The sequence below is a fragment of the Scyliorhinus canicula genome, chromosome 15 (assembly GCF_902713615.1).
Source record: "Scyliorhinus canicula chromosome 15, sScyCan1.1, whole genome shotgun sequence".
Taxonomy (NCBI): domain Eukaryota; kingdom Metazoa; phylum Chordata; class Chondrichthyes; order Carcharhiniformes; family Scyliorhinidae; genus Scyliorhinus; species Scyliorhinus canicula.
In genome coordinates, this window is record NC_052160.1 from 111,287,566 (window position 1) to 111,306,457 (window position 18,892).

The window sequence follows — 18,892 nt, forward strand, 5'->3', positions numbered from 1 at the left end:
GGAACACACTGAGTCCCTGGGGGAGGATCGACTCGGAGAGAGGTAGAGACTACAGGCGGAACTGGGGGTGCTATCCCCGAGTAGGGCCGTGGAACAGCTTAGGAAGGCGAGGGGTGTGGTGTACGAGCATGGGGAAAAGGCCAGTAGATTGTTCACGGGAAGAGGGAGGCGGCCAGGGAAATAAGTAGAGTGATGGATGGGGAGGAGTGCAGAGTGGAGGACCCGGCAGGATTGAATAAGGTATTCTGGAACTTCTATGGCAAGCTGTACACTTGGGAGCCCCCGGAAGAACCGGAGGAGATGAAAAGGTTTCTGGATGTGTTAACATTTCCAACAGTAGGCGGGGGGCGAGTGGATGGGCTGGGGACCCCGATTAGAGTGGAGGAGGTATTGGGGGGCCTAAAGGCCATGCAGTCGGGGAAAGCCCCGGGGCCGGATGGATACCCAGTAGAGTTTTATAAGAAGTTCTCTGAGTTAATGGGTCCGGTCTTGGCGAGGGTTTTTAACGAGGCAAGGGACAGAGGGACTCTGCCGCCGCTGATGTCGCAAGCCACCATATCACTGATATTGAAGCGGGGTAAGGACCCGGAAACGTGCGGTCATACAGGCCAATCTCCCTGATCAATGTAGATGCAAAGGTCCTGGCGATTAGAATTGAGGACTGTGTACCGGAGGTGATTGGGGATGACCAAGCTGGGTTCGTGAAAGGCAGGCAGCTGTCGGCCAACTTGAGAAGATTACTCAATGTGATAATGATGCCCCCGACGGGCAAGAAGGTGGAGGTAGTGGTGGCGATGGATGCCGAGAAGGCCATCGACCAGGTGGAGTGGGGCTATCTATGGGAGGTGCTCGGACGGTTTGGGTTCGGGGAGGGACTGGTGAATTGGATCAAGCTATTTTATCAGGCCCCAAAGGCCAGCGTCAGGACAAACGGAGAAGTGTCAGAGTATTTTAGACTATACCGCGGGACCAGATGGGCTGTCCGCTCTCCCCGCTGCTGTTTGCGCTGGCCATAGAGCCGCTGGCGATAGCACTGAGAGCTGCAAAGGGATGGAAGGGGATGGTTAGGGGCGGGGTGGAACATAGGGTCTCTCTCTATGCGGACGACCTGCTCCTGTGCGTGTCGGACCCATTGGCCGGGATGGAAAGTATACTGGACACATTGAGGAAGTTCGGCCCGTTCTCGGGATACAAATTAAATATGGACAAGAGTGAAATGTTTGTGGTGCAGGCAAGGGGCCAGGAGAACAGATTGAGAGGGCTACCATTTAGGCTGGTTGAGGAAAATTTCCGGTGCTTGGGGATCCAGGTGGCGCGAGACTGGGGCAGGCTGCACAAGATAAATTTGACCAGGGTGGTGGAACAAATGAAGGGAGAGTTTCGGAGATGGGATGCACTCCTGCTGTTGCTGGCAGGGAGGGTGCAGACTGTAAAGATGGCAATCCTCCCTGGATTCCTGTTCATTTTTCAGTGCCTCCCAATCTTTATCCCGCAGTCCTTCTTCAAAAGGGTTAACAAGATTATCATGAGCTTTGTCTGGGCGGGAAAATCCCCGCGGGTGAAGAAGGCGATGCTTGAGAGGAGCCGCAGCGAGGGAGGGCTGGCATTGCCGAGTCTGATTAACTATTACTGGGCGGCTAACATCGCTATGATAAGGAAGTGGATGGTGGGTACGGGGTCTGTCTGGGAGCGGGTGGAGGCGGTTTCGTGCAGGGGCACCAGCTTGGCAGCCCTGGTCACGGCTCCTCTACCGCTGCCGCCGGCCAGGTACTCCACCAGCCCGGTAGTGGTGGCGACCCTGCGGATATGGGGCTAGTGGAGGAGGCATGTAGGGGAGGTGGGGGCGTCTGTTTGGGCGCCAATCTGTGACAACCATCGGTTTGCCCCCGGGAGTATGGATGGGGGGTTTCTAGCATGGCGGGGGTGGGGAGGGTGGGCAATATGTTCCTGGAGGGGAGCTTTGCGAGTTTGAGGAGCTTGGAGGAGAAATTTGGTCTGGTAAGGGAAAACGATTTCAGGTACCTACAGTTACGGGACTTTGTCTGTAGACGGGTCCCATCCTTCCCACGCCTCCCGCCAATGGGGATCCAAGACAGAATAGTCTCTAGGGGGGAAGGAGGGGAGGGTAGAGTCTCTGATATTTATACGGTGCTCATGAAGGGGGAAGGGTCCCAGACGGAGGAACTGAAACTCAAATGGGAGGAGGAGCTAGGCGGGGAAATGGAGGATGGGTTGTGGGCAGAAGCCCTGAGTAGGGTAAATTCGACCGCAACATGTGCCACGCTCGGCCTGATTCAATTTAAGGTAATTCACCGGGCCCACATGACGGTGGCTCGGATGAGCAAATTTTTTGGGGTAGAGGACAAATGCGCTAGGTGCCCAGGAGGACCAGCGAACCACGTACACGTATTTTGGACATGTCCGATGCTTAGGGGATACTGGGAGGGATTTGCGGGGATCATGTCCAGGGTGCTTAAAACCAAGAGTGGCGATGGGTCCAGGGGTGGCAATTTTTGGGGTTTCGGAGGACCCAGGAGTCCAGGGGGAGAAAGAGGCCGATGTTTTGGCCTTTGCTTCCCTGATAGCCCGGCGACGAATATTGTTGGCACGGAGGGACTCAAAGCCCACGAAGACTGAGTTGTGGCTTTCGGCCATGTCGCGTTTTCTGGGTACGGAAAAAATTAAGTTCGCCTTGAGGGGATCTGTACAGGGGCTCGCCCGAAGGTGGCAACCATTCATTGACTTCTTTGCGGGGAGAGTGAGCGTCAGCATTGGGGGGGGGGGGGGAAAAGAGGTTAGAGTAGAGTAGGAGGGATAAATTGGCGGGTAGTGCCGATGGGAGAGGAGCGGGCTTGTGCAGTATGGTACGATTGAAGTATTGAATGTACATGGATGTTTGCACATTTGTGCCTTTTTGTTGATGTCTGTAACTGTTTACAATGCCGAAAAACTTCCTCAATAAAATTGTTTGTTTAAAAAAAAAAGTATGTTTGGCACAATGAATTTGTTGAAGGTTTGCTGTGCTGCCTGACATTAGCAATCAGCACAACTGGCACAGACATTTTTGAAGCATTGAATAGTTACGTTGTTGAAAAGTGTGGGTTCGACTGGGTTCATTGCAGAGGAGTCACAAGTGATGGGGCAGCCAACATGACTGGGAAAAACAGCGGAGCTATGATGAGGATTAAGGAGGCAGCTGGTCAGGACATTGTTTGGAATCATTGTTTTATTCACTGTGAGGCACTGGCATTGAAAAGAATTCCGTCCAGTCTCTTAAGTGGCATTGAAAAGAATTGCGAATCTCTGGGTCGGCAGAGTGTCGGGGGATTATGAGGGGACAGGGAGCATCGGGTGCCGCTCTATGCTGATGAGCTCTTGCTGTATGTTTCGGATCCGTTGGAGAGTATGGGAAGGATTATGGGCCTGCTGGGGAGGTATGGATGGTTCTCTTGATACAAACGGAATGTAGGGAAAAGCGAGGTTTTCCTGGTGAATGAGCTGGGACAGTGGGCTAATTTAGGGGGATGCCATTTACAGTAGCGAGGGATAGGGTTTAGGTATTTGGGGATTCAGGTAGTGAGGGAATGGACGGGGCTCCTTAGTGGGATTAACGAAGATGGTGGACAAGGCTAGGGAGGATCTTAAGAGGTGGGATGCACTGCACTTAATGTTGGCGGGGAGGATCCAAGTGGTGAAAATGAATATTCTGCCGAGGTCCTGGCTTCTCTTTCAAGCTCTCTCGGTCTTTATACCAAGGGCCTTTTTCGGAAAATGGACACAATCATTTCTGACTTTGTATGGACGGGGAAGGTGCCATGGGTGGGGAGGGCCCTGCTACAGAGGCAGAGACAGCAGTGGGGTAGGTGTTGCCAAACGTGCTTCATTATTATTAGGCTGCAAATGTGGACAAGGTGCAACGGTGGTGGGAAGGAGAAGGGGTAGAGTGGAGAGTGGGTTAAGATGGAGGAGGAATCTTGTAAGGGGTCGAGTTTGAGGGCTATGATGATGGCAGCATTGCCAATGGCTCAGAGTATATATTCAGGGAGCCCGGTGGTACAGTCCACGGTGAAGATATGAAATTGGTTGAAGATGCATTTTAGGATGGAAGGGATGTCAGTGCTAATGCCGCTGTGCAAGAATCATGGGTTTGAGCTGGGGGGAATAGATAATGTATACAGGAGGTGGAGTGAAGTGGGGCTGGTCAAGGTGAGGGATCTGTATTTGGAGGAAGGGTTTGCCAGTCTGGAGGAGCTAAGGGAGAGGGTAGAGCTGCCGTGGGGGAGTGAGTTCAGGTATCTGCAGGTTAGGGACTTTGTGCGAAAGGTCTGGAGGGGGTTCCATAGGTTGTTGGGATACACCCTGCTGGAGCTATTGCTGCTTCCGGATGTGGAAGGGGAGGGAAGAATTGGGGATATATAAAAGTGGCGGGGGGAGCAGGGAGAAGAAGATCAAGGAGAAATAGGAAGCGGAGTTGGGAGGGGGGATCAATTGGGGAGTAAGGAGCGAGGCACTGCGTAGGGCAAACGGGGACCTCTTGTGCAAGGATGAGCCTGATACAGTTTAAGGTGGTGCACAGGGTGCATATGATTCGGACGAGAATGAGTGGGTTCTTCCAGGGGGTAGCAGATGAGTGTGAGAGGTGTGGGCGGGGGCCAGCGAATCGCGCGCACATATTTTGGGGTTGCAAAAAAATGGGGAAGATTATGGGCAGGAGTATTCGAGGTCTGTGCCAGAGTAGTGGAGAAGGAGGTGGACCCGGACGCTTTGGTGTCGATATTTGGGGTTTCAGAGAAGCCGGAGCTCATGGAGAGGAGGAAGGCTGATGTCGTGGCCGTTGCCTCTTTGATTGCACAGTGGGGTGAATTTTGCTGGAGTGGCGGTTGGCATCGCTACCTGGAGTAGCGGTTTGGTTGGATGACCTGTACAACTTTCTGCGGTTAGAGAAGATAAAGTATGAGTTAAGGGGCTCTTCAGGGGGGTTTGAGGAAAGGTGGGGGATGTTTGTGACCCTGTTTGAGGGGCTGTTCGCTGCAGGGGAAAAATCTGTAGACTGTATAGTGCTGGGAAGTATGTTTCCTGGGGCGTTTGCTCGCTGTAACCTGTTTTGATATATGTCTGTAATAAAATACATTTGAAAAAAAGAATTGTGAATGTCGTTAAGCACAGTGCACTCAATACCAGACTTTTTGAGGCTCTGTGTTCCGATTATGGGGGCCGAGCACATAGACTTACTGTTCCGCACAGTGGTATGTTGGCTGTCAAGGGACCTGGTGCTTGTCAGAGTTAATGGACAGAGGTATGGAATCCATGCTTTTCTTCTTGAGAAATTGTCCCCTCTGGCTGATTTGTTTGCTAATGAAACTTGGATGCTAACTGTCTTACCTTGCAGACATCTTTCCAATTCTAAACAAACTGAACCTCAAATTGCAAGAATGATGATTGCTTTTGGCACTGTGAAGAAATAGATGCTTTCCAAAAGTCATTGAAAGTTTGACAAGTACGAGTACAAAGCCCAAACTACTACTTGTTCCCCACATTGCTACGACACATCGAAGAAAACAGTGCAAGTAAGGGAGCTGTCATAAGAACTAGGAGCAGGAGTAGGCCATCTAGCCCCTCGAGCCTGCTCCGCCATTCAATGAGATCATGGCTGATCTTTTGTGGACTCAGCTCCACTTTCTGGCCCGAACACCATAACCCTTAATCCCTTTATTCTTCAAATATCTGTCAATAGACTGGCACGCTTTATTCAGTCACATCTGGCTGCGCTAATCAACAGTTTTTGTCTCTGCTTTCCAGAGGGGAAGTTTCAGATTTTAAGATTGAAGAAAGAAGGGGAAAATAATAAGTGGTTAAAGGATGCTAAAAACAGCTGTAAGAGGGGAGGAAACGCGGGTTTGCCATCAAATAAGGAGACCAATAAAAGAGCTGATAAGATGGAGGATGCCGGACCGCATGGTGGGGCCGCACTACTTACGGTGGAAACGCTGACCAAGGTGATGGATGTGGAGCTGGAGAAGCAGTTTGCAAGGCACATGGAGGTGTTGAGGAAGGAGATGGCGGTCACACTGAAATCATTTGTGGAGGAAACAATTGCCCCGGTGAGGGTAGCTATGGCAAAGGTGAGAGAACAAGATGAAAAGATGAAGGAATTGGAGGAGGCTATGTCGCAGCACAGCGACCAGCTCACCTCGATGGCGGACGAGATGGGTGAGATTTTTTTGAGGGGACGTGCAGGGGTGTATTCTGGGAGGGGAGGGAGGGGTTTGATGTAAATAATGGATAGGGGTGGGCCAGGCTCATGGAACAGGGCCTGGTGGTATGATGATGCTGGATAAGAAGGTTGGTGGGGTGAGAGATCCCCAGTTAGGATAGTCATGTGGAACGTGAGGGGGTTGGGAGGTCCAGTCAAGAAGTCAACAGTGCTTGCGCATCTTGCATTTTAAAAGTTTGAAGGCCGATGTAGCAATGCTACAGGAGACTCACTTGAGGGTGAAGGATCAGGCGAGACCTTAACAGGGCTGGATTAGTCAGGTATTTCACTGTATTTGACGGAAGGGTTCGAGGGGTAGCAGTAATGGTTAGCAAAAGGGTACAGTTCCAGATGGAGAAGGTGGTTACAGATCAGGGGGATAGGTATGTGATTGTGACAGAGGTGGTGGAGGGGAGGCTAGTGACTCCAGTAAGTGTATATGGTCCCAATTGCAAAGGTTCTCACCCAGTATTGATCCCCCCACCCGCCTCGTAGGCCCATCGAAACCTGCTAACCAAGCTTCAATGTCCGCAGCCCTCCTCTCACCTCCGTTCACTAGCCGACTTTAATTAACTAGCGCGGGTGGCCCCCCCCAATTGCCATTTACTTAATCACTAAGAAATAATCTTCATTATTGTCACAAGTAGGCTTACTTTAATACTGCAATGAAGCTACTGGGAAAATCCCCTAGTGGCCAGACTGCCCAGTTTGGGTACATGGAGGGAGAATTCAGAATGTCCAATTCACCGAACAAGCACGACTTTCGGGACTTGTGGGAGCAAACCGGAGTGCCCGGAGGAAACCCACGCAGACACGGGGAGAACGTGCAAATTCCGCACAAACAGGGACCCAAGCCGGTATTCAAACATGTGATCCTGGTGCTGTGAAGCAACAATGCTAACCACCGTGCTTCCATGCCCAGAGCTGGTTTTAACATCCATTATTGTAGCAAACCTTACACAATAAATATTATTGATAAAGTTGCTCATTTACAATTCTTCCACTCTAATTTAGCCTCTGGTTATTTCACATAATTTATGTCATAAATCAAACAGTATTTTGTTTATGAAATAAATAATGGAATCTAGCAAAAGAGTGGGGGAGTGGGACTTCACAACAGCAGGTGTACAGACATGATGGATTGAATCGCAGCTTCCTGTGCTGTAGTCGTCTCTGATTTTATAATTTAAAAGGAGAAAATGACCATCGTGCTCCATGGCGGACCTGGACCGCGGAGCTGGACCTCCCAAATAATGCCCCCGATCCGGACCGCCTGATCAAAATTAGCCCAATGCCGTATAAAGCCCCCCCCGCCTGCCCTTTGATCGGCCCGCTCCCGACCATGGCGGTCGCGGACTGAGTCCGCTGACTGAGTCCGCAACCGCCAAGGTAGTATCCCGACCGGCAGGACAATGTTAGATCCACACTGTCGGGAATTTGGCCGGTCGGGGGTGGAGAATAGCCGGGTGGGCCTCCAGCAATTGCCGCTGGTAGGGGATATGCGGCTTTTCGGGGACCGGAGAATCAGGGAACCAGTGCCAGACCCGATTCCATCATTCGATTCCATGAGCGGAAATGGATTCTCGGCACCTGACGTGATTTCAGCGTCAGGGTGCGGAGAATCCAACCCCAGCTCTGTGATCTGTGCTGCTTTTTGCTTGTCTACAAAATATAGTCAGTGTTCAAAAGTAGTTTAGTCTCCACATGAAATAGGAATTGCTGTCCTGAAAATAATCTGGATCTCTTCAGAATTTATACCTGGTGCAACCATTTATTTTTAATTATACTGCTGTGGTCAGTGCTCCTCAGAACTTTCACTTGTAAGTGCCCTTCTTGTTGATTCCCTTAGTTCTTATTTCTTTATTATTTTTGGTCCATGGATCATTAATAGAGACATACCTTTAACTCAAAGTGTCAAAATACTACGTTGTGTTATGAAGTTTGTTATTTGGGGCAGAGGAACCCAGACCTTATGGCACCCAAGAGATTGGAGGAGTTTGTGTTGATTGGTTGGCTGGTGGCCAATGGATTGGCCAGGGATAGTATTCTGCCTGGCAATCGACGACAATTCCTGTCGGATGCGGTTCTGCGGAGAGAAGCCACTGGACCCTCTTTCTATTCTACAGCTTGGTGTCTGAAGCCAGAAGCTTCTAGACCCTGAAAGAAGCGTTCTCGCACTCTCTCCTGCGCTCTCTCTTTCTCTCTGTGCTCTCTCTTTCTCTTTTGCACTCTCTCTTTTGCGCTCTCTCTCGCTCTAGCGCTCTCTCTCGCTCTAGCGCTCTCTCTCTCTTTGCCCCCGCTGCGACTCTCTTTTCAAGTGGGGCTGGAATTGACCACGCACTGCCCCAGGGTGTCGTAATGCTCTTTATTCTGTCACCCTGTATGAATGCCCTTCATACTTGTTTAACCTTGCCACTGTATTGATATCAAAACTTACCCGCATAGGCTGCAACTCAAATTCATTGGCAGGAGCTCTGAACAATGGAAACACAAAGACCTAAATTTTTATTCCTGAGTCTGGAAAGGACCCAGTTCCGCAAGATCAATTGAGGAAAAAATGCCCTGAACAGTCTGATTTTTGGTCCTGAGGGGGGAAGGTGTGTGCTGGAGTTCAGAGGCAGCCAAGCAACTGTGTGAAAGACCCACCTTGGTACTCCAGGACTTTATTGCAGCTGTTTTAAAACTCCTTCCACCACCTAAATCAGCATGCACTCCTCATACCCCACCTACTTATCCCCATGGTCCTTTACAGCTCCTATACCAACTTAGTGCCAGCTCATATAAATGATTGGCTCCCCACCACCCTTTGCCCCTGCATTCTCCATGCAAACCCACCCAGTAGCCACCAGGAGCAGACTTGGGCCCATGCTGAGGTGAAATGAAATAAGCTCTTAAGTGTCTGTGGATGAATTAACCACTTTTTAAAAATACCATAAGTGATTAAAATCCTATTCCCTGCTTTTAACTTCCTCAACTATGTAATCCTAAATGAAAATGAGCATTTGTATTCATAGCCCTCTTATAAGCTCTTAAATAAAACTGTACAAGGGCATCCCATGTGATAGTGAAAGTTTGTCAAATCAGTCGTACAGCACAAATCCCATAATGATGACCCTCTCTCCAGCGATCACTCACTAATGAGTTTGATTGTCCACCTAAGAAACTGGTCACGGATTCTGTGGGTTCTTGCATGGCTGATTAGGCCGATCATAGAACCGCATCTTAAACTTCACACTTAGCAGGTGCTTCTGTGAGGTGGGATTGGTCCTTGTATTCTGGATAGCTGATATTCCTTTCTCAGGCTCCTTTTGCCATTGGGTGTCCTCAAAGAATCGTATTCCTTCAACCAGCAGATTCTTCCAAGTAGGTCTCTTCTCGGCATGGGTCTCCCAAGTGTTGATGTTGTATTTCTTGAGGTAAGCCTTCAGGGTGTCTTTGAAGCACTTCTTTAGTATCCTCTTATTTGGAATCCTTCCATGAGCTGGGCAAAAATATATTCTTTTAAGTCAGGAATTTTTACTATCCTAAGCACATGGCCTAACCCAGAAGAATTGGTTTAGGATGTTCATGATACCGATGCTGGTGTGCTCAGCTCCTTCAATGACACTGATGTTATTACACCTGTCCTCAGCTGCTGCGGAGTATCCATCTCAGACAGCGTTAATGGTGCCTTTCCAAGGCCTTGAGGTAGCATCTGTACGTAGTCCCAAGTTTCAGAGCTGTATAGATGAGTTGGGAGGACGATCGTCTTGCACACGAGGCTCTTGGTATCAGCACGATGTCACCGTCGTCAAAGACTGTTGTCATTAGGCGTCGAAGGAGGCACTTGTGAATAGGATACGGTGTTGGAACTCCCCATCGATGTCAGCCTTAGAGGAGAAGTGCTTCACCAGGAATGGGAAATGTATCACATTTGGGAGGGTTTCCCTGTTGATCCTAATGGAGGGAGATAGCCCTGGAGTGGGTTGGTAAACTTGAAGTTGACACCGATTCTTTAGTATGCTCTCCTGTTCCTATTCCAAGAGCGAGACAGCGGAATCAAACTCAACTGCCTATATTCCGATCCAAAGCTAGGGACTTCCAGATTCAGTGCCCTGTCATTGTCACCTCTCGCCGATTGCCAGATGGCTCGTCTGTGTGGGGGTTGTGCTGGTTTCCCCTCGGTAGACGCCTTGACAGATGGATAGTTACAGTGGCAAGGAAACCTCGATGACTGGGATTTTCCCTACACTGCAGCCTTCATCCGCTATTGTGGCCGTTGATACCATATATTTATCTTCCACCTGATTCGTCATTGAGGACTTGTTTTGCATTGTGCCTTGTCTGGTTCCTCCCCTCTGATCTTCCTGTCATGGATAACCCTGCCCGGGGCTTAAGACTCCCAATGGCATTTCTCTCAGGATTGACAGAGCGCTCAAGCCTCTCCAGCGCAACAAGGTAGCAATCCATGAAAAGGAATGATGGCCTCAAACTTATGTCAACAGAGGGCAGCACGGTAGCATTGTGGATAGCACAATCGCTTCACAGCTCCAGGGTCCCAGGTTCGATTCCGGCTTGGGTCACTCTGTGCGGAGTCTGCACATCCTCCCCGTGCGTGCGTGGGTTTCCTCCGGGTGCTCCGGTTTCCTCCCACAGTCCAAAGATGTGCAGGTTAGGTGGATTGGCCATGATAAATTGCCCTTAGTGTTCAAAATTGTTCAAAATTGCCCTTGATGTTGGGTGGGGTTACTGGGTTATGGGGATAGGGTGGAGGTGTTAACCTTGGGTAGGGTGCTCTTTCCAGGAGCCGGTGCAGACTCGATGGGCCGAATGGCCTCCTTCTGCACTGTAAATTCTATGTAATCTATGAGTGAAATGGCAAGTACTGATTTATTTTTGTATACTGCAGACAGTTTTTGCAAAAAATTAAAGGCCAGGAGATTTAAATCACTTGACAGTTCCAAAGAGATTGTCCTTTTTTTTAAAACATGGATTCATGTCTACCTTTAACAATCCCAAAGGGCATCTAACCTCTCCCAAAGGTGTCTTGGACTTACTCAAAAGGTACCCTACCTCGCCAACATTTCACCTGAAGCCCACAAATCATGTTTTTGACAATCCATTAGCGAAAATATGATCTGACCAAAGGCAGCTTCACTTTAACATATTTAGCTGATGCCATGAACAACGAATGTGCAAAAGTAGAACCACCACAGAAAATGGTGGCTGCCGAGTTCTGGGGAAGGACTATGAATTCAAGCCTCCGGTGTCATTCTGCCAGAGAGCGACTCACTGTCATGGAGAAAATTCAGTCCTTTTACTCTGTCTTCCCTTCCTGCTACAACAGTCAGACTTTTAAAACTCAAACTTGCCGTCACTTTATAATTGTTTCCTAGTTTACACTCGAGTCTCCTACCAACCTTTTTGAGGCCTGCAGAATGGCTGTTGAATTTCTACCTTTGTTTCAGAATTACATAGATTTAAATGAGCTCGGATATTAAGATTTATAGTCAGTCATTGCATGCCACCCAGTGCCTGGAATCGGGTACTACAACAAAGCATTTTATTTTTAACAACCTATACATGACATCTTCCCACCTACTACAGTAGTTGCAAAAAAAATTAAGCTAAGCTTTCATTCACCCTTGTATCTCTTTATTCAAAAAACATGAGTATTTTAAAAAGTTTTCAGTCTTGAATGCCCTTCATTCACTTCACACAAATTAGTGATGCAAATATGCTGCCAAGGAAACTTAATAGGGTGTACACAAATGGTGCCCCAGCTAGAATGAATGGAGTGTTAGAACCTCTCAAACTTATGTGCCTATATTAATGTATTTGTATTTTCATTTTGGTAGTATTTTTAAAAATGCCAAATGAAAAGAAGTTACTTTTAGTGAATGATAATGAAAATTGAAAACCTTGAGAACATGTATACAAATTAGCAAGTAGTTTAGATGGGCATGAGGAACTTTTTCTTTCGGGGCCAGTAAGTTGGGAGTCCATGTGAACTCTGGAAAAAAATTCATTAACACAAGATCTGGAGATTGGAGAATTTAATGAAAAATGCTTTTTCTTGAGCTGTAATAACGAGACGACTGGTGCTGTGCAAAAATTGTAAGTAGAAAAGGAAACAAAGAATATTTGGCCAAGGAAAACTTGTTGATGATCACATGAAGGGCCCCTCGAAGATTACTTTTATTTTTTGGCTTGTGGTATAATCAGAACAATAAGGAATGATTTTGCTGAATGGCAAAATTGAGGTGTGTTGGTCCCTCGTGCTTGCACAAGTAGCTCAAGGGCAGGTTATACCTAATTTGTACTGGTCCTGTCATTTGAATATAGTGATCATACCCGAACAATTTGGTCAGTACCACACTGGACTGGAAAGCTTAAAATCTACTAAAATGCAACTTGCCATTAAAGGAGGCTGAGACAGAAAATTGACTGATTGTATATAGTGGCAATATACATGGATTCAAGTCTACCGTTAACAATCCCAAAGGGCATCTGACCTCTCCCAAAGGTGTTCCTGGACTTGTGCAAAAGGTACCCTACCTCTCCAACATTTCACCTGAAGCCCACAAGTCATGTTTTTGACAACCCATTAGCAAAACTATGATCTGACCAAAGGCCTTGTATCCATAATATTGAATTGGAGCTTTAACTGTGAGAGTTTCACCAAAGATTGGGGGTGGGGGTCTTCTATTTGGTTGTAAATAAAGAAGTAGTTTGCTGCTATTAGCCGGAAGATTAAATTAATTGTGCTCCTCAGTGTTTAAGCACATTTTATACAGAACCCAACATGTATGACGCAAACCTACGGTGGGAGTTGTGGCTACTTAAAGCATTATACACAAATATTGCACAGTTATTGGCCTTTTGCATACTTTTATTTAGTATACCAGATCAGTATACTTCTTAGAGCTGGGGTGGAGGAGTAGCCAACAGATTCTGATTTCCACCTCCTCTGCTGCTATGTATTTAGTTAGGAAAGGAGGGCGTATTTTAATTTAAACAGCCCTGATTTTGTCTCCTCACCACTCGTCTGTAAGCAGAAAGGTGTTTTGATTTTTATTTCTGCCATTATAATTACTTGGTGCGATCCAATTTCTACTAATAACCCCACAGCAAAGTTGAGAAATGGTAAAATAAGAGGGTTAGTTCATTTTGCGCACACAACATGGGAAGAGGGTTGCAATGTTCCTCCCATCTTGCATTCACGCTGAAAGCGAGATAGAGGAAAGAACAAGTTACAGGGCAAAGAACACAAAATATTTATTGTTTTGCCTGAGTTCAGGGTCAAAGCCCAGTGGTGTTTCTTTTGGTGTCAGCAGACTGAAGACAGCTAGATAATTCCCTCTTACAGTAGAGGTGACATCCGTGATTAGATGGATCTGTAAGGATAAATTAGTCTTGGAGGTGCTGACCCAGAAATGGTGGAGATGGGGGCCAGGTAACTTAAACCTGGGCAGAATTCTGCTTCTACTTGGTTAAAGGAAGATGGCAGTCTGAGGTTTTTCAGCTCCACACACCTTGGTTTTAACAAAGGAGATATGGTCCTTTAGATGGTTAATGTTTCAACCATTAAGTTCAAGAGTTTTCAGGTATTTGTCCTAGGAGAGTGATCTCTCTGTTGGTCACGGCTTGGCCGTAGAAATGTAAATTGCTGTTATTTTCCTTTGCGTTCGATTCCTATAGTCATGGGAGCATTAACACATCTTTAGAGATAACAAGGGGGTTGCTGTTCTGAATGTAGGAACCTGCTTTGGTGCGTGTCATAGCCAGTCACGGCTTCAGCTATTTTAAAGCCTTTATCCAGTTTTTAAAGATACACCTGAGTCACCCCACCCCAGTATTGTTCTACCTCTTCAGACATTGAACAATTGCACAATGAGAATGCCATGGAGACTGGTGACATGCATCATGTTTCTGGGGTCTGATAGTATCTACATGAATCTGTTAACACAGGCCAATTGATATGAGGAGCCTTCTACTATACTGTCTATAGATGTGTTACTATAGAAACATAAAATGATTTACAGCTAGATGGAAGTCATTTAGCCCATCATGTCTGTGCTGACCAATAGTCCCATCTCCCAGCTCTTGGTCCATAGCCCTTGGTTATGGTATTTCAGTTGCATGTCCCAATTTGTTTTAAATGCAGTGAGGTTTTCTGCCCCTATAACCCTGAGCACAGTAAGAAGTGTTATAACACCAGGTTAAAGTCCAACAGGTTTGTTTCAAACACGAGCTTTTCACCTCTCCATTCACCTGAGGAAGGAGCAGTGCTCCGAAAGCTCGTGTTTGAAACAAACCTGTTGAACTTTAACCTGGTGTTGTAAGACTTCTTACTGTTCTCACCCCAGTCCAACTCCACACTATAACCCTGAGTTACAGATCCCCATCATATACTTTAAATTTCTGTCCCCTGGTTATTGATCTCTCTGCAAATGGAAATCAGTTCTTCCAATCCATTTTAACTAGGCCACTCAGTTTTATACATTTCAATTAAATCTCCCCTTGGCCCCCTCTGTTCCAAAGAAAAATAAACCCAGTCCAGCAAATGTAGCACTTTGTCCGCAGACTACGTTTGGGACAAGTCTCTGGGGATGGCTTGAAAGGATACACTCCCCTGAAAGGTGCATATTTATTAACTTTCCCTTCAATAGCAAAGATTGTCCCTGTTGTCGAGCAGTTCATGATGCAGCAGATGGCGCAACATGCAGTAGCCTGTCTTGAGAAGCAGAGGTGGAAAAGACAGGTCTACTGACTTGAGAGGGGTCTCTCAAACAGAAGTGATGGTTGTGAACAAATCTTGTCACTGCATCTGTATTTATTTCTTCATGAACTTGTCTACAGCCCTATGGCCACACTTGATAAATTCCTATCTCTTTGTAGTCCAATATGGAGCATATTGGACTAAAAATAAAAATTATGGATTACTTAATTAAACATGCAGACAGCAACATATGATTGTAAATGCGAAGCAAATCAAAACACTTTTACCAGCAGTTCAAGTTGAGATCTCCCTTTAACTAGCATACATTTCAACAGATTAGATCTCAGAATTTCTGATATGTCCATTTTATGCGGGTTATATATGTGTGATTCCATAGCTACATAGCACAGAAGTAGTTTATTCAACTGTGTTGTAGGCTGAGCCTTGCCAAACTCAACTTACCATAGAACTATCCAAAATGTCTTGCATGGAGTCATCTTGACTTTTTTGCGTCTGTAGAGTGCACACTTTTCCAACTCCTTCTCAGAAGTGTGGGTAAGATAGCAGCCTGATTTTTGTCCGCTGCTCCTGTCCCCTTAATGCCAGCTCCATACTGCTGCTGAAACTTTGGAATATAGAATTGATACCGTACAAATGTATAGATTTGGAGACTGTGTATTACAAGAAAATTTGGCTTTCACTTGCTTTTCAGTGTGTATATATGTATTTTATTTCTACTGAATTATAACCAGGTTTATTATGGATGTGTTGTAGTTTTTTGGAGTCTTCTGTACTGTAAAGTCATGTATTAGGTATTCTTTATTTCTTAAATATACAATGGAATATGTTGTTCTGAATAGGACAATAGCACTTAAAAGAGATTTGAAGTGAGGTATTACGATCCCAGACCAGGCCCCACCAGTGTCTAGAATACTGGACCGAAACCCCAATATTTCATTTAATTTTGTAAGACTGTGAGGGAAGGATACTTCGCTCCAGGAGTGATTGCACAAAGAAATGGGGATATGGTATCTTAAAATAAAACTCTATTACTAACACAGTATTAAAATCTTTAAAATCACACCCGAAAATAGCCTACAATTACCCCTTAAACAGTACTACTCAATACAGTGAATACAAACCCTAATAATTGCTATCTTTATTCCCACTTAAAGAAAATAAACCATCTCTGTGCTCAATCCACCTTAAATACCAATGGCACAGAGTAATACTTGCTTTACAGAGTTATTCTTTGAGAAAAAGATTGCTTGAACTGCTTTACAGATCTGACTCCGGTATGATCTACTGCAGAAACTCTGGCTGAATGTCTTCAAAAGCTGTTCCAACTGGCTTGTTTCAGCTCTCCCTTGTCCAGAGCCATGCCTGAACTGCTTTAAATAGTTAATCTCTTTTAACTAATTAACAATGAGGATAAACTGCCTTAGCCTCCGCTTCAGCCAGATCGGAGCTCAACTGAAAATGCTATCTCAAAATGCCTGATGCCTTAGCTCCACCCAGCAATGACATCTCACCAAGCTGAAAAACTAACTAACTCCCCAAGGAATTCCCTTAATTAAAACTAAATTGCATTAACCCAAGCTTTTACAATGGTTCATTGTACCTCAGGCTCCTAAAAGCCAGGATTAGAGAGTGTGTTTGACTGCTGAAGTCATGTTTTTAAAAGAATCCTGGTTTGAACCAGGATTCTTTTTAAAAATATGACTTCAGCAGTCAAACACACATTCTAACCCTGGCTTTTAATCCTTACTTCTCCACACATATAACCAATATATCTAAAATCCTACATTCATCACAGCAGTTACTTACAAGGCTACAAACCAGAATCTGCAAAATAAGCAAGGCGAATAACTCATCGGCAAGCATGGGCACGACGGGCTAAATGGGCTCTTTCTGTGCTGTAAGTTTCTTTAATTCTACAAGACATTGTTATGCCTGTTTGATCGAGTGAACCTTGAACTCCTGACTACCTGCTTGAATTCTTACAACTTTATAAATACAGTATAAGTATAAAATATGCAGTATCAAATACCCTCAAGCCGAGGATACGTTTGAGTCCTGTTGTCTTCTTGAGTCTCTGTATTTACAAAATAGAATCTTGATACTTTTTGGTCCAAGTTGGTGTTATTATTTGGTTATTTGTCAGAGGCATTAGTGAATTTATAATCTGTTTGTGTCAAATGTAATTCTAATTATCTCGAGGCAAAAATAAATTTAAATCCCTGTTAATTTATATTGTATAAATTATGGTTTTGATAATTTGGCAGGGATCCCTTTATATGACTGCATATAGAAAAATTGATTTTAGGTCATCAGAAAGGCCTTGAAGTCTATTCTAAAATAAATAGACATGGATCTTCCAAAATGTATAATTACTTTATTTATTTTGCAGGCTGGAGTCAAAGGGACATTAGGAAGATTAGTAGGAATATTTGAGGTAAGTTCCTGTTTTAAAGTAGACCATCGATATTGCTTCAGCGTAGTTATATCGATGTATTTAATGGGTATTCTATACTAGATTGACAGTAAATTTAATCCCAATGAACAGGAACACTGATGAAGGGTCATTGAAAAATGATCACGGCCATATAAATAGATAGGAGTGGCTGATCTGTTTGATGTAGAATTAAAAGTAGTTATTTCATAACTGAGTGATATGGGTATTCGGCAATCCACCCTTTGAATGCACAGGGGTGTCCACCACCTGTCTGTGCTGTTGTGCCTACAATTTTCAAATTGGTGACAAGTCACTATTCACCTCCTAACCTTAACATGGTGCCATTTTTTCAACATATGCAAGTTGAAAATGATGTCACCTCTAGTCTTTTTATTCTTGAGATCAGAATCACAATCCACAATGGAACACCTTTAATGGAGAGGCAAGCCACTTTGTACCGCTCTCCCCCTGCACGGTTTCCACCCACAAGTCCCGAAAGACGTGCTGTTAGGTGAATTGGACATTCTGAATTCTCCCTCTATGTACCTGAACTGGTGCCGGAGTGAGGCAACTAGTAGATTTTCACAGTATCTTCATTGCACTGTTAATGTAAACCCACTTGTGACAATAATAAAGATTATTATTATTAGCCTCGAGGCATCTACTGTCTGACTTGAAATTCATATGGTTGAATCTCATGAAAGAGATACAGGTGGACCAAGTGAGAAGTGGGTATAGATTTGATTTCTGTGGCACAATGGAATATTCAAACTTCCCCACCTTGTCCACAGGAATATCCATAAATTCCAGTGCTCCTTCAGAAAGTGCAAAAGAACTGCATCGAATACACAGTGCCCCAAGAGCACTACTGGAAATCTACCTGTAGGTTTCCACTCCAGAAGCTGTGGGATGCTACCAAATACAATTTGATTAGACCATTCATAGAATGGAACAAAATCTTGTGAATCAGAAAAGAGTAAATCAAAAGAAGGCCATTTGAAAGCAGTTATTGAATCTGTATCCAGCACCCTTTCAGGCAGTGCATTCCAAATCCTAACTGGTTGCATTTAAAGAAGTTGCTTTCGTCACTGCTATTTCTTTTGCCATTTGCCTTAAATCTATGCAACTCTTCTGCCATTGGAAATAGATTTTATTTACTGCATATAAACTCTTTTGGCTTCTATCAAATCCATTCTTGGCCTTCTCTGCTCAAAGGAGAACACCACAGGGTCTCCAGCCTATTTACTCCATCCCTGGAACCATTGTGTGTACACTCCAAAATCCATGTCCTTTCTAAAGTGACATGCCCAGAATTGAACACGCCACGCCAGCTGTGGCTGGTTTAGTATAACCTCCTGACATTTGTATGCAGTATCTCTACTTGTAAAGCCCAAGACCCTAAATGTTTTTTTAACTGCTTTGTTAAACTGTCTTTCCACACTCAAAACTTTGGCCCCACAAGGTACAAGTTGTATTGTAAAGT

At 45.4% G+C, this 18,892-nt stretch overlaps 1 protein-coding gene across 1 annotated transcript in view; it reads left to right on the forward strand.

Moving 5' to 3' along the window:
- The window catches only part of LOC119978038 (diphosphoinositol polyphosphate phosphohydrolase 1), a 68,705-nt gene that overhangs the window by 39,729 nt on the left and 10,084 nt on the right, over positions 1-18,892 (forward strand). Inside the window, exon 3 of the mRNA XM_038819370.1 lies at positions 17,365-17,409. Within this exon, the coding sequence (XP_038675298.1) occupies positions 17,365-17,409 (45 nt within the window). The remainder of the gene's footprint in view (positions 1-17,364; positions 17,410-18,892) is intronic.